The sequence below is a fragment of the Tachyglossus aculeatus genome, chromosome 16, assembly GCF_015852505.1.
Source record: "Tachyglossus aculeatus isolate mTacAcu1 chromosome 16, mTacAcu1.pri, whole genome shotgun sequence".
Classification (NCBI taxonomy): Eukaryota; Metazoa; Chordata; class Mammalia; order Monotremata; family Tachyglossidae; genus Tachyglossus; species Tachyglossus aculeatus.
In genome coordinates, this window is record NC_052081.1 from 44,579,139 (window position 1) to 44,600,840 (window position 21,702).

General features: G+C 51.6%; 1 protein-coding gene across 2 annotated transcripts in view; it reads left to right on the plus strand.

The window, feature by feature from the left end:
* The first annotated feature begins 227 nt into the window (after positions 1-227).
* Positions 228-21,702, plus strand: part of KIAA1522 (KIAA1522 ortholog) — a 31,108-nt gene continuing 9,633 nt past the window's right edge. The window contains exon 1 of one of the 2 annotated variants that reach the window (XM_038757611.1): positions 228-385. In XM_038757611.1, coding sequence (XP_038613539.1) covers positions 298-385 — 88 coding nt within the window. In that variant the 5' untranslated portion in view covers positions 228-297. Of the gene's footprint in view, positions 386-16,559; positions 16,638-21,702 lie in introns of those variants that run through there. The other variant, XM_038757612.1, reaches the window with a different exon arrangement.

The window sequence follows — 21,702 nt, forward strand, 5'->3', positions numbered from 1 at the left end:
TATTATTATTATTAAATACGATTGGGTGAGTAAGAAGAGGAGGCAGAGGGGGATAGGCCAGATGCTGGGCACCCCCTCCTCCTCCTCCTTCTTCTTCTCTTCCTCCTCCTCCTCCTCCTCCTCCTCCAGTCCCCGCCCCCTCTCCCGGCTGCGATTGGTTTCCGAGGCCGCAGGAGAAAGCGCAGCGGGGCCGGAGCTCAGGACTGAGCGCACCGCGCAGCATTGCACCGCAGTATCCCGCACAGAGCCAGTTGCCCGGTGGGCAGGCCCCCCGCCATGTAGCGGCCCGCACCCACCATGGGCAACACGCATCACAAGAGGAGACCCCCGGGGGGCAAGCCCCGGCCGTTCTGGCACTTCCGACGGCCTGGGAAGCTGAGGGCAGGTAAGAAGGGGCCACCGGGTGGACCCCACTCCGGTCCGGCTCGAGCCCCCGATCTGACCACCCCTTTTGCAGCCCCCTTTCTGCCCCCTCCACAGTCCCCAGCGAGGCCACCGGGTCCACAGGGCCTATTGTCCGGGGCCGGACTCACACCCACGCAAATGCACACACACTCACACACGCGCGTATTCCTCTGCGGGGCCCCCCCAGAAAGCATGCCAGCCCCAGGGAAACAAAAGGGAGGACCGGAGAGGCGAAACTGGAGGTCAGAGGCAACCAGGGCTTTGCTCTAGCTGGCAGAAATGTGCATCTGAATGGTTTTTCGAGGAGCTACCCCCACCCCCAGGCTTCCTCGGGGTGCAGCCCCCCGTGTCCCGTCCACCCCCCACCCCACCCGGTTCCTTTTCCACGATGACAGCAGCCCCGCCGGCCCCTCTGCCATCCTGGCTTGGGCTGGCCTCAGGGACTCTCTTTGGACACCTTCCAGGCAAGATGGGGAGGGAAAGTGGGAGCCAGAACTACTGTGCCCTCTCTTTCCTCTGCTCTCGGGGTGTCCTGGCCCAGGAGGGATCCCTGCTTACTTCCAGGTGTCTTCCCAGCCTTTCCTCCTCCCCACTGTGCCCTTTCTTTCCAGTTTTCTGAGTGTCCTGGCCCAGGAGGGATCCCTGCTTACTTCCAGGTGTCTTCCCAGCCTTTCCTCCTCCCCACTGTGCCCTTTCTTTCCTGTTTTCTGAGGGTGTCCTGGCCCAGGAGGGATCCCTGCTTACTCCAGGTGTCCTCCCAGCCTTTCCTTCTCTCCCTGGAGCTGAAACATGAGCAGGCTTGGGGCTGTTGCTGGGGCTGGCAGGGAAGATGGGGCCTCTCCCTTGGACAAGGGAGTCTTAGGCCCCTTGGGAGTCTGCTGGGTTTTCCTGAGCCCTCCCTCCACACCTTCAAAAATCCTCCTGTCCTATTCCTGCCACCCCTTTTTGAGCTGGCAGGGCACAAAGCATGAATAGGATGCCAGGGAGCAGCAGGTGCCCCTCCCTTAGCCAGGGCTCCCAAGAGAAACCAGGTTCTGCCTAGTTTTTGCCTGAGGGGTACTTGAAGGAAGGACATTTTCAACATTCAGCTACTTGCTCAGTGCAAGTGACACTTTTTTTCCAGGAGAATGGGCCAGGCAGTGGAGTCCTATTGAGTTGGGGTTTTTTTTATGGCATTTGTAAGTGCTTACTGTGCGCCAGGCACCAAACTAAGCGCTGGGATAGATACAAGTTAATCAGGTTGGACACAGTCCAGTCCCACTTGGGGCTCACAGTCATAATCCCCATTTTACAGATGCGGTAACTGAGGCACAGAGAAGTGAAGTGACTCTCCCATGGTCATAGAGCAGACAAGTGGCAGAGCTGGGATTAGAACCCAGGTCCTTCACTCTCAGGCCCGTGCTCTTTCAGTTCTTTCTGTGAGAGGGTGAGCAAGTACAACAGGAAAGGGACAATGAAGTTCTGGTATATTTGCAAAACAAAATTAATGCCTAAGCACCCATGCACCAGTAGGTAACACTGGAGGAGCCACCTGTACTGAGTGGGGGAGACCCTCAATACTTGCTGTCACCCCACAGTTGAACAGCCCACTTTTCTTTAGGTATTTTCTGGGAGGATCGTGTCCACCTAAACGTTTGCAGGCTCAGCTCCTAAAGGGAGAAGGACATACCGCTTAGGAGAATTGCCTACAAGTAGGATATTCCCCTGTCCCAGCCCCCTAGAGCTAACTCTCCAAACTTTATCCGAGAAGCCTGGGCTGATCCTTCCAGGCTAGTAAAAAGAAGGGTAGGAAGAAAGAGTCATCCAAGGAATCAGACTCCTTAATCCCTGAGGATCCTGAATCCAGAGGCACTCCACACCCTTCGTCCTCTTTTAATCAGTCCCCGTGCCCTGCAGTTCCAGGAAGAGGGGGTGTGAAGAGATAGGTTGAGGCAGGGGTTCAAGGAGAAGCGATGAGGAGGAACTGGTCAGAGGGACCTCCCCGCCCTGGTCATTCCCCTTCATGGCCCTCAGCTTTAAAATGCAGGAGACACAAAAATGCCGAGGCTCCTGCTTATCAGCCCTGGAGGGGGTTTGTCTTTGGACAGAGTCCAGGAGGTGTCCAGACTTGTCAGCTGGGGCAGGGAAGGGCAGAGGGCGAGCCGTCTGGGCCCTCTGAGAAGTGGGCTGAATGGGAGTTAGGGTTGGAGTTGGGGTGAATGGAGAGTTGAGCACCTATGAAAGGGGAGAAAGCTGTACCTGTCTACTTGTTTTGTTGTCTGCCTCCCCCCTTCTAGACTGCAAGCCCATTGTTGGGTAGGGATTGTCTATTTGTTGCCAAATTGTACCTTCCAGGTGCTTAGTACAGTGCTCTGCACACAATAAGTGCGCAATAAATATGTTTCAGTGAATGAATGAATGAGAAGTGTGTCTGTCTGGAAGAGATTTTGCTCCCCTTCCTCCACTAACCTTGCAGAGGGGGAGAGATGGGTGAGACCTGCAGTGAGGGTGTGAGGAGGGAGATGGGATTGGGTATCCGTGCCCGCAACCCTATTCCCTCCTCAGCTTTAGGAGACTCTGTCCTCCCTCTCCTATCTCCCCCCACCCCCGCCCACCCCCATCCGCGTTTTCCAGGAGGGAATGCGGGCATCAGCTCTCAGCTTCCTGTGGTCAGATCCCTCCCTTGGTCTTATCACGCCGGAGGAATCGGGACTGAAAGCCTGAAGGAGGTGGGGGTCAAGAATGTCTTTTCTTCAGGAAGGTGGGGGCGGTGGATGGGAGACAGGTAGCTGGGAGAAGAAAAAAAAACATGAAGCTCATTGTATTTGTCCTCAGTCCCGGCTCCATGGAAACACAACCAAAGCTGAAAAGCTCAGGAATTTGCATTGGTTCAGGTCAGGCATATATATAGAGAGAGAGGGGCGCAAAGGGAACTAGGGGGCCTGAGCAAAGGACCCTCCCCCGGACTTCTCCCCCCCTCAGTATGGGGAGGGAGACCTCTCCACTCTTCCCCAACACCAGGAGAGGAGGTGGAGGTACTAGATGGAGACGTTTTCCGCTAGGCTCTGTGCTTCATTGCCGCAGTTAATTAGGGAACAGCCCCCTTCCATAAAATGAAAGCAATCCATTTCCCCTGTTGGGGCTCCCACCTCCCAGTTCCGGCCGCCCCCTCAGCTTCTCTGGCTTCCCAGGCCTGGCGTCACTCGCCCTCTTCCTCCTCCTCCTCCTCCGTGTCTTTTTTCTCTCTTCTCCCAACCTCCCCTCCCTTCCGGCCCCATTCCCTACCGCCTTCCCACTGTAGGCTCCTCTTCCTGGGGCGGCAGCTGCCTCCTCCAGGCTGAAACCCCTGCCATTGCGGGGAGGCGGGGGTCCAGGAGCAGTTGATGGATGCCCTGCCCATCCTGGGGGGTGGGAGGTGGACGGGGTTCCCTGTTGGCCAGGTTATTGGAGAGCCTGGGGTTAATACTACTACTACTACTACTACTACTAATAATAATAATTATGGTATTTAAGTGCTTCCTATGTGCCAGACACTGTACTAAGCACTGGGGTGTATCCAAGCAAATCAGGTTGGATACAGTCTCTGTCCCATGTGGGGCTTAGAGTCTCAATCCTCATTTTATAGATGAGGTAACTGAGGCCCAGAGTAGTGAAGTGATTTGCCTAAGGTCGCATAGCAGACATTACTACTAGTAAATAGTAATATTTACTATTCTATTTATTTTGTTAATGAGGGGCATTTAGCTTTAATTCTATTTGTTCTGACGACTTGACACCTGTCCACATGTTTTGTTTTGTTGTCTCCCCTTTCTAGACTGTAAGCCCGTTGTTGGGTAGGGACCGTCTCTATATGTTGCCAACTTGTACTTCCCAAGCACTTAGTACAGTGCTCCGCACACAGTAAGCGCTCAATAAATACGATTGAATGAAAGTGGCAGGGCTGGGATTAGAACCCATGACCTTCTTACTCCCTGGCCCATGCTCTATCCACTATGCCAGGCTGGGGTTTCTGGGGATTGGGAGTAGGCTTTGTTGGTATGAGGCCTTTCAGTTTGCGAGATGCTGGGAAAAGACGGTGGGGAAGGGTGGCCGTAATAGTACTTATTCAGCGCTTACTGTGTGCTGAGCACTGTACTAAGTGCTGGGAGAAGCTTTACAGGTGGGAATCAAACATAAATCATTTAGTCGGATTTATTGAGCACTTACTGTGGGCAGAGTACTGTACTAAGAGCTTGGGAGAGGACAGTATAACAGTAAACAGACACACTCCCTGCCCACAGTGACTTTACAGTCTAGAATAAACAGACATGTTCCCTGCCAACATTGAACTTACAGTCTAAGAGGGGTCCTGTCCCTCATGGGTCTTGGATATGAGGGGTTGTTCCTGCTCTCCCCCTCCTCGGGGAATTAAGTAGGAGTTAAATGGGTCACCTTGCCTATAACAATTACCCAATTTCCCTCTGGAGTTACCAGGCTGGACACTCACTGAGTAGGAGGAGGCCAGTCCTCTGGCCTCTCTCCATCCCTTCTGGCAGGTTGGCGTCTTCTCCTTCTCCTCCACCACTGGAGCCTGGAGAGAAGAGAGGGGACTGGCTCTTTTCCCCCAATCGGACAGTTGCAGAATCGGCGGCCCAGAGAGGGAAGGCTCTGACCTCAAGTCACACAGCAAGTTGGGGCCAGCACCCAGATTGCCCGGCCTGGTGGGGAGACTTCCCCAGGCAGCCTCTCCTCTCCGGGCGGAGGGCCCCGACGGGCAGGGAGAGGAGTCCTGCCCGGGCCTTGGCTCCCGTAGAGGGACTGCATGATGATCAAGCCCGGGCTGCTTGTCTGTTCTTGTTGGGATTTGCCGCCCCCGGGTTCCCCCGGCTGGCTGCTGCTGCCTTCCCTGGGCGGCCCTGAGCCCCGTGATTTCCCTGTCCTGTATTGGGGGACCCCACCCTGGGCACTGCTGATAAGGGGCCCTGCCCTCCCTGGACAGTTGGATCCACGAGGAGCCGGACTGGGAGGGTGGGGGTGAGTGAGGTGTTGGGTGGGTGTTTGGGGGGGGTGGTTCACTCGAAATAGGTGAAAAGGGAGGAAAGGGTCTCCAACAGGGGCCGGTTTGGAAGATAAGAGCCGGTTTCCCGAGGAGAGCCCGCCCGTCGCCTTCTCCATCTGACATGCTGAATCTTGCACTGCTGCTGCCGTGGCTCCCTACCTGCCTTCCTACCTCCTCCCCCTCCCCGCGACGTCCCCCAGTGTACCCATGCCCAACAATTAAGCAGCCTGGCCTAGTGGATAGAGCACAGGCCCGGTAGACAAAAAGGACCTGGGTTCTAATCCTGGCTCTGCCCCATGTCTGCTGGGTGACCTCGGGCAAGTCACTGAACTTCTCCGGGCCGCAGTTACCTCATCTGTGAAATGGAGATTAAGAATATGAATCCCGTGGGGGACAGGAACTGTGTCCAACCTGATAAACTTGTATCAACCCCAGAGCTTGGAACAGTGCTTGGCATACAGTATGCGCTTAACATGTACCATTACATAGAGGGGTCGGAGGAGCAGGGGCCTGGGCCCCAGGCCCACCCATCCTCCCCCGTCCCACCGTGGCCTGCACCCCAGACCCCTGGGGCCTCTCTCCTGGGCCGGGGCGAAGCACGGGTATCACCGGGATCTGGGTCCGCGTGGGAGGTCCGGACATTGGGCGCTCCCAGCCAACCTCTCTGCCCTCAGCCGCTGCTGCAGTGAGTGTCCCCATATCAGTCCCTCCAGTCCTCCTTATCTTAATTGCTCTTTGCTGCACTTGACTTTTGCACTTGAGCGTGTTGCCTCCGATGGAGGAGACCCATAGCGGCTCCTTTAGGGTTTTGGCCTCGTCTGGGGGCCTTGACCACCTCAGAGGGATCAGTGCCCCCTGCAAGAAGGGTACCGGGTGGACAAGAACGGCAGATCCGGGGTCTGCCCGGCCTAAGCCTCTGCTGGGGTCTCACTACCACCAGGAGATGTGGTGTTTGAGGGAATCTCGGTCCGGCCTAGAGGCTACGTCTCCCTGGCAGGCTTCGGGGTCCCCTTTGCCCTATCCCCACTACCGGGAAGCCCAAGGCTGATATTTACCTTAAAACCTGCTGGGCGGCTCTGACGGGCCTGTGCGGGAGGTAGGAGGGGGAGGTTAGGACAGCTGAGGCAGGAGAGGAAATTCCCAGCGTGAAGGTGGGGTGAGGGGAAAGCTGGGTCTCTCTTGAGTTTTCTCCCTACCCCCAGGAGAATCAGTCAACCAGTGGTATTTATTATTGTTATTATTATTATCATCACTGATAATAATAATATTAATAATGGTATTTGTTAAGCACACACTAAGGCACTGTTCTAAGCGCTGGGGTAGATACAAGATAATCGGGTTGGACACAGTCCCTATCCCACCTAATGGCTCACAGTCTTAATCCCAATTTTACAGATGAGCGAACCGAGGCACAGAGAGGTGAAGGGACTTGCCTAATGTCCAGCTCTGCTTCTCCTGCCCCTGTTCCACCCACGGACTCCATAAATATGACGCACTTCCTGGCAGGCTAAGGTTGTGGGGTGCAGGGGTTGGGAGTCAAAAGGTGGGTGGGAAGGAGACAGAACCGAAGCCTTGGGAGGGAGAAGAGTCCATAATGGAGGAGAGGAAGAGGCTGAGGAGTCTAGGTCATCCCAGACAGGGGCCGGGGGCTTGGGTCTGGAGGTAGTGGGAGCCAGGGGGTGTCACTAGACAATTCCCTGCTCCCCATTCCACCTCCTTGACTTCCTGCTCCTTCTCCCGTTCACTCTGCTTCTCCCTCTCCCCACCCTCTCATTCCACTCCCCTGAGTCAGTGGTTCTGGGTGCTCCAGGCTCCCTTCCCCCACCCCGTCCCGCTCCGCTCCGAGGTGTTCTCAGGAATGGGGCAGGTTGGGGCACCGGCCCAGCAGAGAAAGTTTCCAAGGCAGGGGGGAGGCCCTGCCAACACCAGGCACTACAGTCGCTTAGACACTGGGGACCATTGCCAACACCACTGACGACCAGGCCCTAGAGTCGTGTAGACCCTTGGGTATCCGGGACTCCGTGGGCAGGACACCCGGGTGGGTGCGGGAGTTGGGGTGGGGTTGCTCCATGTACACAGGTGTGTATGCAGGTATGTGTTTGGACTGAGTAGCTGTTTAGGGGTGGGTAAACATGCGTGCCTATTGTGTTGTTTGTGGGGATTGTGTGTGCCTTTGTGTTTCCCCGGGAATGTGTACACGGATGATGGTTGGTGTGTGAACTTGCAAAAAGTACATAAAGGGCAGGGAGGGGCTCCCACCAAGCCCCTGGGTAGTGCGGGAGGTCTATGGGTGGGTGGGCACTTGGAGTTTCCCTGCTGGAGGAGAGGGAAGACAGGTAGGGGAGTCCCCCATTTTAGGGAGCATCAGGAAACCCTCTCCCCCACCTACCTGCGAGCTCGGTGCGGGCAGGGAACGTGCCTACCACCTCTGTTATACTCTCCCAAGCGGTTAGTACAGTGTTCTGCACACAGTAAGCGCTCAATAAATTCTATTGATTGATTTGGGCCATGTGGCCTTTGAGAGAGCTTCCCTCTATCCCCAGCCCGGGAATGTGGAGTCTGTCCCGTCTCTCCCGCCCCCTTTCCCCCATACCCTTCAGTTCTTGCTCTCCCCTTCCTCAGAGGGACTGAGGAGTTGCATTTAGGGATAGATTGGAAAGACTAAGGCCCCGCAGGCTGAGAGGATATCGCGTCCGTTCATGATATCACGGACACAGAAGCCGTGGAGGCTGAAGTCAGCAGGTTCAGGAGGGGTTTGGGTCAATTCAAGGCCAAGCAGTTCATAATGGATCACTAGAGGGAAAGTAAGGAATGTCGGAGAGTTTATTTCCAATCATGCGCTTGGATGTCTAGGACAGCAACTATCATGTGATTCCTCCAAGCCTAGGGAGCAGCATGTCCTAGGGGAAAGAGCACAGAACTGGGAGCCAGGAACCTGCGCTGTGACCTTGGGCAAGTCACTTAACCTCTCTGGGCCTCAGTTTCCCTCTCTGTAAAACAGGGATACGATGTCCTCTAGACTGGAAGCTCGTTACGGGCAGGTAACATGTCTGCTAATTTTGTTGTATTGTACACTCCCCTGAGTTTAGTACTGTGCTCTGCACAGAGTAAGTGCTCAAAAAATACCATTGATTGATTGATTGACACTCGCTCGCTCTATCTCTTAGTTTGTGCCAGCCCTGTGTGGGGCAGCGACACTGTCTGATCTGATGATCTTTTATACATCCCGGTGCTTGGCATATCGTAGGCACTTAATAAATGCTATAATTATTATAATACAATACATAATAAAATTGCAACACGCACATTAAATTACATTATACAATACAGTATATTGTATAATATGCCATTCAATGTAATACAATGTATAATTACACTATTTTATGTTGTATAGTATGATTATATAATCTATAGTATAATATAATAATGATTATTATGCCGTTGCCACTGTTGAAGACAGAACATCTGACCTAGTGATGGTTTTGCTTCTGGTCCTATGTTCTTATGAGCCATGTGTCTCATCCAAATTATTTATATTAATGTCTGTCTCCCCCTCTAGACTGTAAGTTCCTTGTGGGCAGGGAACATACCTGCTAACTCTGTTTTATTGTAACCTCCCAAGTGCTTAGTACAGTGCACTGCACATAGTAAGCAATCAATACTATTGATGATAATGATGATCCACTGTAGATTGTTGGAGAGGGGTCTGTACTGCAGGGTTGGGAAGTATTGGTGTGCCTTCTTTGGATTTAGAAGGTGGAGAGAAATTCATGCCAACCTACTCGCTGCCCCTTGACTCTCATCAGTCTTGCCATCAACCACTTAAGCTTGTGGGCAGGGAATGTGTCTGTTTATTGCTGTAGTGTAATAATGATGGCATTTATTAAGCGCTTACTATGTGCAAAGCACTGTTCTAAGCACTGGTGAGATTGCAAGGTGATCAGATTGTCCCACGGGGGGCTCACAGTCTTACTCCCCATTGTACAGATGAGGTAACTGAGGCACAGAGAAGTTAAGTGACTTGCCCAGAGTCACACAGCTGACAATTGGCAGAGCTGGGATTTGAATCCATGACCTCTGACTCCAAAGCCCGGGCTCTTTCCACTGAGCCACGCTGCTTCTCTGTACTCTCCCTAGCGCTTAGTATAGTGCTCTTACTATTCTATTTATTCCGTTAATGATGTGCATCTAGCCTTATTCATTCATTCAATCGTATTTATTGAGCGCTTACTGTGTGCAGAGCACTGTACTAAGCACTTGGGAAGTACAAGTTGGCAACATGTAGAGACAGTTCCTACCCAACAGTGGGCTCACAGTCTAGAAGGGGGAGACAGAGAACAAAACAAGACATATTAACAAAATAAAATAAATTCTATTTACTCTGATGACTTGACACCTGTCCACGTGTTTTGTTTTGTTGTCTGTCTCCCCCTTCTAGACTTGTGAGCCCGTTGTTGGGTAGGGACCGTCTCTATATGTTGCCAACTTGTATTTCCCAAGCGCTTAGTCCAGTGCTCTGCACACAGTAAGCGCTCAATAAATACGATTGAATGAATGAATGCTCTGCACAGAGTAAGCGCTTAACAAATTTGATTATCTGACTCACTGACCCTCCATTAGCTGGAGCTGCCTCCCCCTTCACATCCAAAAGACCATTGCTCTCCCCATCTTCAAGGCCCTTCTGCAATCACATCTCCCCCAGGAGGTCTTCCCTGATTAATCATTCACCTCCCCACCCTATTTCCCCCATAATTGCCACCTCAGCCCCTCAGTGCCACCCAAGTGAGCACACCCTCTCTCCTCCTAGCACTTATGTAGGTTTTTTTAATACTCTATGACATCTTTCTACCTGCAATTGATTTTTTTTTTAATGTCAGCCTCCCCCACTAGATTGTAGGCTCCTTGAGGGCAGGGATGAGGTCTGCTAAAACTGTCGCACTGTCCCAAGTGCTTTCTCCAGTGCTCTGCAAGGTCGGAATCAGCTGCTTTCCCGAGCTTTGGCTTTGGGAGGGCCCTGCTCCCAGCTTTCAGAATCTGGGGGATGGGGTCCGGGTGACTGATTGCTTCCAGCAGGCTCCAATCCAACCGCATCCCTGAACACCTCTCCCCCACCTTCCCACCCCAGCCTGATCTCCCTCCTCATTGTCTCTGGATTCCCATTTTCCCATCCTGGCTTCCTGCCCCCCCAACCCGCAAGCACCCACTTGTGGGGATTACTCTGTGAGCCCACTGTTGGGTAGGGACCGTCTCTATACGTTGCCAACTTGTACTTCCCAAGTGCTTAGTACAGTGCTCTGCACACAGTAAGCGCTCAATAAATATGATTGATTGATTGATTGATTGACTTTACACCCTTGCCCAGCAGGGACTCCCCTAGGACTTCCACTGTCCAAGGGACTGTTTTGCTGATGCAGGAGGGAATTGCCCACTGTTGGGTAGGGACCGTCTCTATACGTCGCCAACTTGTACTTCCCAAGCGCTTAGTACAGTGCTGTGCACACAGTAAGCGCTCAATAAATACGATTGATTGATTGATTGATTGACTTTACACCCTTGCCCAGCAGGGACTCCCCTAGGACTTCCACTGTCCAAGGGACAGTTTTGCTGATGCAGGAGGGAATTGCCCACTGTTGGGTAGGGACTGTCTCTATATGTTGCCATCTTGTACTTCCCAAGCACTTAGTACAGTGCTCTGCACACAGTAAGCGCTCAATAAATGATTGATTGATTGATCGAATTGTATAGGCATGCCGAGTGTGCGTGCGAGCGTACAAAAATAGTTCACAGCGTCTTCAGGATGAGTGTGTTTGTGTTCTGTGGGTGCGTGTGTGCGCTTGCACAGATGATGGGTACGGTGAGTGAGCACAGGTTTTGGATGCCCCTTGGGAGGGTGTAAGGGCACTGCTAGCATGGGCACAGCTGGGCACTAACCACTTGCCTTGCTGCTCCCTCCCTGAAGCCCCCAACCAGCCTCTCCAGTTTATCACCTCGAAATGGTGTCAGCCTCCGGGGAACATTTTGGGAACAGATCAGCTTGAGGGCTTGGGAAGAGAGAAGCCAGGACGGCCAGGGTGGCTTGGGTTTGGGCTGCTGGGCCGGGAGTTGCTACCCAACCCTGCTCCAGGCTGCAGGGGCAATAATAAAAAAAATTGTGGTATTTTTTAGTTTCTATGTACTACTACTACTAATAATGGCATTTATTAAGCGCTTACTATGGGCAAAGCACTGTTCTAAGCGCTGGGGAGGTTACAAGGGGATCAGGTTGTCCCATGGGGGGCTCACAGTCTTCATCCCCAGTTTACAGGTGAGGGAACTCAGGCCCAGAGAAGTGAAGTGACTTGCCCAAAGTCACCCGGCTGACGAGTGGCAGAGCCGGGATTTGAACCCCTGACCGCTGACTCCAAAGCCCGGGCTCTTTTCCACTGAGCCACGCTGCTTGGGGTAGAGACATGATAATAAGGTTGGACCTGCATATATGTATATACCTGCATATATGTATATATGTTTGTCCATATTTATTACTCTATTTATTTACTTATTTATCTTACTTGTACATATCTATTCTATTTATTTTATTTTGTTAGTATGTTTGGTTTTGTTCTCCGTCTCCCCCTTCTAGACTGTGAGCCCACTGTTGGGTAGGAACTGTCTCTATATGTTGCCAACTTGTACTTCCCAAGCGCTTAGTACAGTGCTCTGCACACAGTAAGCGCTCAATAAATACAATTGATTGATTGATTGACACAGTCCCTGCCTAAGTGGGAGCAAGAACACGTATTGAATCCCCTTTTTGAAGATGAGGAAATCAATCAACCAATTATTTGAGTGCTCAGTGGAAAGAGCACGGGCTTTGGAGTCAGAGGTCATGGGTTCAAATCCTGGCTCCGCCACTTGTCAGCTGTGTGACTTTGGGCAAGTCACTTAACTTCTCTATGCCTGTTACCTCGTCTGTAAAATGGGGATTAAAACTGTGAGCCCCCCCCCATGGGACAACCTGATCACCTTGTAACCTCCCCAGCGCTTAGAACAGTGCTTTGCACATAGTAAGCGCTTAATAAATGTCATTATTATTATTATTATTATTATTGTATGCAGAGCGCTGTACTAAGCACTTGGGAGAGTACAACCGAGTTGGTAGACACGTTCCCTGCCCACGATGAGCTTACAGTCTAGATGAAAGTGAAGCTCAGAGAAGTTGTAACTTGCCAGAGGTCCCCCAGAAGGCAAGTTAGAGAAGCATCGTGGCTCAGTGGAAAGAGCCTGGGCTTTGGAGTCAGAGGTCATGGGTTCAAAATCCGGCTCCGCCACATCTCAGCTGTGTGACTTTAGGCAAGTCACTTAACTTCTCTGTGCCTCAGTTACCTCATCTGTAAAATGGGGATTAAGACTGTGAGCCCCATGTGGGACAACCTGTTCACCTTGTAACCTCCCCAGCTCTTAGAACAGTGCTTTGCACATAGTAAGCACTTAATGATTGCTGAAAAGGTAGCAGATCTGGGATTAGAAATCCGGTCATCTGATTCTCCAGGCTCCCTCCCCCGTCCCCAGACACGTGCCAGGTCCCTGAGAGCCCTTTCCTGGTCAGGCCTGGGTTGGGAGCCAGTCGCCTGTCTCCCCCAACCCTCTTTTTTTTTTTAAAAAAAAAATGGTACTTGTTAAATGCTTCCTATGTGCCAAGCACTGGAGTAGATACACGCTAATCAGGTCGGACACAGTCCCTGCCCCACGTGAGGTTCACAGTCTACATTGCACAGATGAGGTAACCGAGGCCCAGAGAAGTGAAGCGACTTGCCTAAGCTCACACAGCAGAGGAGTGGCGGAGCAGGGTTTAGAACCCAGGTCCTCTGAGTCCCAGGCCCGTGATCTTTCCGCTAGGCCCCGCTGCCTTGGGTAGCAGGCTCTCCCGGCCGGGCCTGACCTGGAGGGATAGACTCATCCCTCATCATCATCATCATCAATCGTATTTATTGAGCGCTTACTATGTGCAGAGCACTGTACTAAACGCTTGGAAAGTACAAATTGGCAACATATAGAGACAGTCCCTACCCAACAGTAGGCTCACAGTCTAAAACGGGGAGACAGAGAACAAAACCAAACATACTAACAAAATAAAATAAATAGAATAGATATGTACAAGTAAAATAAATAAATAAATAGAGTAATAAATATGTACAAACATATATACATATATACAGGTGCTGTGGGGAAGGGAAGGAGGTAAGATGGGGGGGATGGAGAGGGGGACGAGGGGGAGAGGAAGGAAGGGGCTCAGTTTGGGAAGGCCTCCTGGAGGAGGCGAGCTCTCAGTAGGGCCTTGAAGGGAGGAAGAGAGCTAGCTTGGCGGATGGGCAGAGGGAGGGCATTCCAGGCCCGGGGGATGACGTGGGCCGGGGGTCGATGGGTCCCTCTCCTTCGGGGAGGCCTAGGCATGGCCCCCGGCCCAGAGGGAGCTTCTACTAGCGTGGCTCAGTGGAAAGAGCCCGGGCTTTGGAGTCAGAGGTCATGGGTTCAAATCCCAGCTCCGCCAATTGTCAGCTGTGTGACTTTGGGCAAGTCACTTAACTTCTCTCAGCCTCAGTTCCCTCATCTGTAAAATGGGGATTAAGACTGTGAGCCCCACGTGAGACAACCTGATCACCTTGTAACCTCCCCAGCACTTAGCACAGTGCTTTGCACATAGTAAGTGCTTAACAAATACCATAATATTAGTATTAGTACTTCGGCCCAGATGGGTTTGACCGAGCCTGTTTGTTGGAACATGGAGTGACCACCCCCAGCCCCTTCCTGGGGCAGCAGCTGCAGCCCCTCTGGGTGCCAAATGGCAGCCTTGACCACCCCTCTCCGGCTCCCTGAATATTCAGCAGCCCGAGGGGACCGGTTGAAGCAGTCCTGAGCCTGCCCTGCCGAATTCCTCAGTCCCCTGGGTGACCCTCCTCCCCACTCCTACCCCCCAACACTCATTCATTCATTCATTCAATCGTATTTATTGAGCGCTTACTGTGTGCAGAGCACTGTACTAAGCGCTTGGGAAGTACAAATTGGCAACGTATAGAGACGGTCCCTACCCAACAGCGGGCTCACAGTCTAGAAGACATTCAAAAGACCACCTGCTCTCCCCATCTTCAAAGCCCTTGTGAAATCACATCTCCTCTAGGCAAGATCTCAACATTCAGCAGACCACCTGCTCTCCCCATCTTCAAAGCCCTTGTGAAATCACATCTCCTCCAGGCAAGATCTCAATAAGCACCACTGATTGATTGATTGAGGCCTTCCCTGATCAATTTCTAATCACCCCATCGCCAATTCAGCACTTCCCTACTGCCACGTCCACCCTTCTGAGCCACCTAAGCATTTAAATACTCATACCCACCTCGACGGTACTTTTTTTAAAATGGCATTTATTAAGCACTTACTAAGGACCAGGCACCATACTATGTGCTGGTGGTAGATACTAGTTAATCAGACTGGACACAGTCCATGTCCCACTTGGGACTCACAGTCTTTATCCCCATTTTACAGATGAGGTAAAATAAGGTAATCTGAGGAAAACTGAGGCACAGAGAAGTTGATTGATTTGTCCTCAAGGTCACCCAGCAGACAAGTGGCGAAGCCAGCATGAGAACTCAGGTCTTTCCGACTCCCAGAACCGAGATCTATCCAGCTAGGCCAAGCTGTTTCCCAAATGCACTTATGTACATTTTTTATATTCTATAACTGCAATGGTAATTTTAAAGATCCTCAGATAGTAACCCCCTTCCACGCGTAGTGGACTACCATCTTCCCCGGCGCTTAGAACAGTGCTTTGCACATAGTAAGCGCTCAACAAATGCCATCATTATTCATTATTAATAAATAATATTATTTATTATTGTATTATAATTATTATATTATTATAATGTCATCATTATTTATTACTACCAAATAATATTATATTATTACAATGCCATCATTATTTAATAATAATAATTATAATAATAATGATGGCATTTGTTACTATTATTATTACTATCATAATTACTATCATACCATCATATTACTATTATTACCATCGACCTGTCCCGCCTCTGGAAGGTGGGGAAGAACTCACGGTACAATGGCTAGAGCCCAGGCCTGGGAATCAGAAGGTGTGTGACCGTGGGCAAGTCAGTTCATTCATTCACTCACTCAATCGTATTTATTGAGCGCTTACTGTGTGCAGAGCACTGGACTAAGCGCTTGGGAAGTCCAAGTTGGCAACATAGAGAGACGGTTCCTCCCCAACAATGGGCTCACGGCCTAGAAGGGGGAGACAGCCAACAAAACAAAGCATGTGGACAGGTGTCTAGTCGTCTCTGTGCCTCAGTTCCCTCGTCTGTAAAATAGGGATCGAGACCGTGAGCCCCATATGGGACGGGGACTGTGTCCACCTCGATATGCTTGTAACCACGCCAGTGCTTAGTACAGTGCCTGGCACATAGTGAGTGCTTAACAAATACCGTTATTATTATTATTGCAGTGCTTGGCACAAAGTAAGCGCTTAACAAATATTATTATTATAAGATTCCCATGCCTTAGTTTCCCCCTCTCCTTCCAGACACCCTAATACCTCGGTACTAAAGCGGGGGGGGGGGTCGGTGGGAGGTTTCCCCCCATCCCAACCCCTTTGGGGTCTTCTTCCCCCCCCTTGCTCGACCTCTAACCACAGCGGGAGCCCCCACGGGCCCGGGGCCAGCCCTTGTCCTTGAAGCAGCGTGGCTCAGTGGAAAGAGCGCGGGCTTGGGAGTCAGAGGTCATGGGTTCGAATCCCGGCTCCGCCACTTGTCGGCTGGGTGACCTTGGGCTAGCCACTTGACTTCTCTGGACCTCATCTGTACAATGGGGATTAAGACTGTGCAGTGAGCCCCAAGTGGGACAACCTGATCACCTTGTAGCCCCCGCAGCGCTTAGAGCAGTGCTTTGCACTAGTAAGCAGTTAACAAATACCACTATTATTATCGTCCCCGGTGCCTGGTGCCCAGGGGGAGGGGTTCGGGCCTCCCGGCTGCAGCGGCTGGGCGAGCGGCAGAGGGAGGGAAGGAGGGGCCGAGCTGGAGTGGCGCAGTGGGGCTGGGCAGACCCTCCCCCCGGACTCAGGAGCCCTCGCCGGATGGCCACAATAGCCGCAGCCCGGTGGCCGGCATGGTGGTGCTCCTGGGCAGGCGCCTCTCCTCCTTGCTGGGGCTCTTGAAGAAGAAGGGTGAGTGGGAGGCGGCTGGGGAGTGATGGGGAGGATGCCCCCTGAAGATCCCCCACTTGGCAGAAGCCCCTGGGGAGCGGGGAGGGGGGTGCTGGACTGTTGCTGACCCCTCTTTGTTCCTGCTCCTCAATCCACCGCCCCATCCCCGCCTCCTGGGCATCTGTCCAGGGCCGGGCGGTTCTTCTTGTCCAGGGAGCTGTGCCCTGTTGGGGCTGCCACCAGCGGGTGGGCCTGGGGCTGGGGGCCAAAGTCCTCTTCGCCCCCCACCTCCCAAGGGAGTGGTGGTCCTGCAGGGCAGTAGCAAGGACCCTGGAGGGCCCCGGATGCCCGGGGCGAGGACTGGGCGAGCCCGCCGAACCCCCAGATGGCTTGGGCGCCGCCTTGGGATGTCTCCCCCTTCTAGACTGTGAGCCCGCTGTTGGGTAGGGACTGTCTCTATGTGTTGCCGACTTGTACTTCCCAAGCGCTTAGTACAGTGCTCTGCACACAGTAAGCGCTCAATAAATCTGATTGATTGATTGATTGAGAGCCAGTGGGGCCTAGGAGGGAATTTAGGGCCCATCCATCCACCCGCCCCCCCAGTTAGCTGTGGGTTGGGACCTCATCCCAAACTTCCCTTGCCTGTCCCCGGCCGGGGGCAGGGAGCCTGGCCTGTCCCCAATCAATCAATCAATCACATTTATTGAGCACTTACTGTGTGCAGAGCACTGGACTAAGCGCTTGGGAAGTCCAAGTTGGCAACATCTAGAGACAGTCCCTACCCAACAGTGGGCTCACAGTCTAGAAGGGGATGACAGAGAACAAAACCAAACATATTAACAAAATAAAATAAATACAGTAGATAAGGAGAAGTAAAATAAATAGAGTAATAAATATGTACAAACATATATACATATATACAGGTGCTGTGGGGAAGGGAAGGAGGTAAGGCCGGGGGGATGAGGGGGAGAGGAAGGAGGGGGCTCAGTCTGGGAAGGCCTCCTGGAGGAGGTGAGCTCTCAGTAGGGCCTTGAAGGGAGGAAGAGAGCTAGCTTGGTGGATGTTGGGAGGGAGGGCATTCCAGGCCAGGGGGAGGACGTGGGCCGGGGGTCGACGGTCAATCGCCCAGGGCACGACTGGGGACACAGGCTAGAAAAGCCCCCGCTGCTGCGAATAAAGGTGATGAATTCTATCATATTGTACTCTCCCAGGTGCTTAGTACAGTGCTCTGTACGCAGGAAGCTCTCAGTAAATACCATTGATCGATTGATGGGTTGATTGATGGATGACGAATGCCCTTCTGGTTGCCCCAGTCGCCCCCTCCAGCCCTGCTGACTCTGGGGACTCGATTTCCCCGCCGGAGGGGAGGGGAGGAGGCAAGCCATCTGTGGGGGCTGAGCAGGAACCCCGGAGTCCGTGGGGGGAGAGAAAGGTACGGAGGCAGGCAGCCTCCGCCCCGAGGCTGTTTTCTCCCCACCAGCCTCGCCCCTGGGGAAAGCGAGGCAGGAGGATGGCGGAGGGGAGAAACAAGAGGTGATGGTGTGGCAACAATGGAGAATCAGCAACGAGGATGGGAGGACGGAGGATGGGGTGGGGGCTTCTAGTGTTGCCTGGAATAATAACGATAATAATATTACGGCATTTGTTAAGTGCTTACTATGTGCCAAGCACTGTTGATGATGATGATGATCATCATCATTCCCCCCCATCTTACCTCCTTCCCTTCCCCACAGCACCTGTATATATGTATATATGTTTGTACATATTTTTTTACTCTATTTTATTTGTACATATCTATTCTATTTATTTTATTTTGTTAGTATGTTTGGTTTTGTTCTCTGTCTCCCCCTTTTAGACTGTGAGCCCACTGTTGGGTAGGGACTGTCTCTATATGTCGCCAATTTGTACTTCCCAAGCGCTTAGTACAGTGCTCTGCACATAGTAAGCGCTCAATAAATACGATTGATGATGATGATGATGATGGGATTCGTTAAGCGCTTACTATGTGTCAAGCACTGTTCTAAGCGCTGGGGTTGATACAAGGTCATCAGGTTGTCCCACGTGGGGCTCACAGTCTTAATCCCCATTTTACAGATGAGGTCACTGAGGCACAGAGAAGTGAAGTGACTTACCCAAAGTCACGCAGCTGATGAGTAGTGGAGCCGGGATTAGAACCCACAATCTGTGACTCCTAAGCCTGGGCTCTTTCCACTAAGCCACACTGCTTCTCTGTTCTGAGCACTGGTGTAGATACAAGGTAATCTGGTTGGCCCACGTGGGCCTCACAGTCTTAACCCCCATTTTACAGAGGTGGTAACCGAGGCACTGAGAAGTGAAGCGACTTGCCCAAGGTCACACAGCAGACAAGTGGCGGATCAAGATTAGAACCCACGTCCTGTGACTCCCAAGCCTGTGCTCTTTCTTACCACTAAGCCACGCTGCTTCTCTAAGAAGGGAGTTCCAGAGCCATCCTATTCCACCACTGCCTCTTGGATTTTCTGACCTCAGTTTACCTTTACCCTCTTCCACCCCGTCCCTTGGTTAGGTCAGTGGCCCAGGGCTTTTGGAGACGATTCCTTGTTCTGATTCCTGCCTTTCGCGCTGCCTCGCCTTCCCCATCTGGGAAATGGGAAGAATGGGACCCGAGTTCCCTCTGGGGACAGAGATGGGCACAATTAAATACAGTGCCTGGCACATAGAAAGCGCCTAACAAATATCATAATTATTGTTACTAAGAGGCGATGAGGGGTGGGGCTGAGCTGTCGGAAGAGAAGGACCATTATTTATCTCAGAGTCTGTGAAGGATCAGCACCGACGCTGGCCCGTTCTCATAAGTGAAAAGGTGTCTACTAACTCTGTTATATTGTTATGGTGTACTTTCTTAAGCACTTAGTACAGTGCTCTGCACATAGTAAGCACTCAATAAATACTATTGATAAATGAGGCCAAGAGCTGGGGTCATCATCATCAGTAGAATTTATCTACTGGGTAGAGCTTTTGAAAGAATACGGCTCACTGTGGGCAAGGAATGTGTCTGTTTATTGTTGTATTGTACTCTCCCAAGCGCTTAGTACAGTGCTCTGCACATAGTAAGTGCTCAATAAATACAATTGATAAAGGAGGCCAAGAGCTGGGGTCATCATCATCATCAGTAGAATTTACTATCTACAGGGTAGAGCTTCTGAAAGAGTATGGCTCATTGTGGACAAGGAATGTGTGTGTTTTTTGTCGTACTGTACTGTCCTCTCCCAAGCGCTTAGTACAGTGCTCTGCACATAGTAAGTGCTCAATAAATGCAATTGATAAAGGAGGCCAAGAGCTGGGGTCATCATCATCATCAGTAGAATTTACTATCTACAGGGTAGAGCTTCTGAAAGAGTATGGCTCATTGTGGACAAGGAATGTGTGTGTTTTTTGTCGCACTGTACTGTCCTCTCCCAAGCGCTTAGTACAGTGCTCTGCACATAGTAAGTGCTCAATAAATACAATTGATAAAGGAGGTCAAGAGCTGGGGTCATCATCATCATCAGTAGAATTTACTATCCACTGGGTAGAGCTTCTGAAAGAGTATGGCTCATTGTGGACAAGGAATGTGTGTGTTTTTTCTCGTACTGTACTGTCCTCTCCCAAGCGCTTAGTACAGTGCTCTGCACATAGTAAGCGCTCAGTAAATACAATTGATAAAGGAGGCCAAGAGCTGGGGTCATCATCATCATCAGTAGAATTTACTATCTACAGGGTAGAGCTTCTGAAAGAGTATGGCTCATTGTGGACAAGGAACGTGTGTGTTTTTGTGTCGTACTGTACTCTCTCAATTGCTTAGTACAGTGCTCTGCACACAGTGAGTGCTCATTAAATAGGACTGAGTGAATGTGGTCTTTTCCCACGTGGTGATTACAATCTAGTTGGGGAAGCCACACATAAAAGAAGCGGCATGGCTCAGTGGAAAGAGCCCGGGCTTTGGAGTCAGAGGTCATGGGTTTGAATCCCGGCTCCCCCACACGTCTGCTGTGTGACCTTGGGCAAGCCACTTCACTTCTCTGAGCCTCAGTTACCTCATCTGGAAAATGGGGATGAAGACTGTGAGCCCCCCGTGGGACAACCTGATCACCTTGTATTCCCCCCAGCGCTTAGAACAGCGCTCTGCACATGGTAAGCGCTCAACAAATGCCATTATTATTATAAAACAGTTTACAACTAATGGGAGTTCCTAGGGCGATGCTAGTCGAGGGCACCTCCGAATTGCCGGGGCGGGGGGCTGTGTGTGTTTATTGTACTTGAGGGAAGTGGTCCCTGCTGACCCCAGCCCTACGGGGAGGGTGTGGGGGGCTTGGGCGTACCCCTTTAAGAGCCGCTCATTTGATCCGTGCTAGGTGCAGAGAGAAGAGAAAAATCACATGAGCATCCCAAGGGAGCTTCTGCTTATTCTGGGCTCCATTTAAAAGGGCAGCCGCTGGTTTATCCCAAGCCGAAATTGCTCCCCCTCACCCGCCTTCCACCAAGATGGTGGAAATAGATGATCCGAGCCCTGGGACTCGGGAAGGTTATTAATAATAATAATAATGATTGTGATATTTAAGCGCTTACTATGTGCCAGGCACTGTACTAAGCGTGGGGTGGAGACAAGCAAATCAGGTTGGACACAGTCCCTCACAGTCTCAATCAATCAATCAATCGTATTTATTGAGCACTTACTGTGTGTAGAGCACTGTACTAAGCCCTTAGGAAGTACAAGTTGGCAACATATAGAGACAGTCCCTACCCAACAGTGGGCTCACAGTCTAGAAGGGGGAGACGGAGAACAAAACCAAACATACTAACAAAATAAAATAAATAGAATAGATATGTACAAGTAAAATAAATAGAGTAATAAATATGTACAAACATATATGCAGGTGCTGTGGGGAAGGGAAGGAGGTAAGATGAGGGGGATGGAGAGGGGGACGAGGGGGAGAGGAAGGAAGGGGCTCAGTGTGGGAAGGCCTCCTGGAGGAGGTGAGCTCTCAGTAGGGCCTTGAAGGGAGGAAGAGAGCTAGCTTGGAGGATGGGCAGAGGGAGGCCATTCCAGGCCCGCGGGATGATGTGG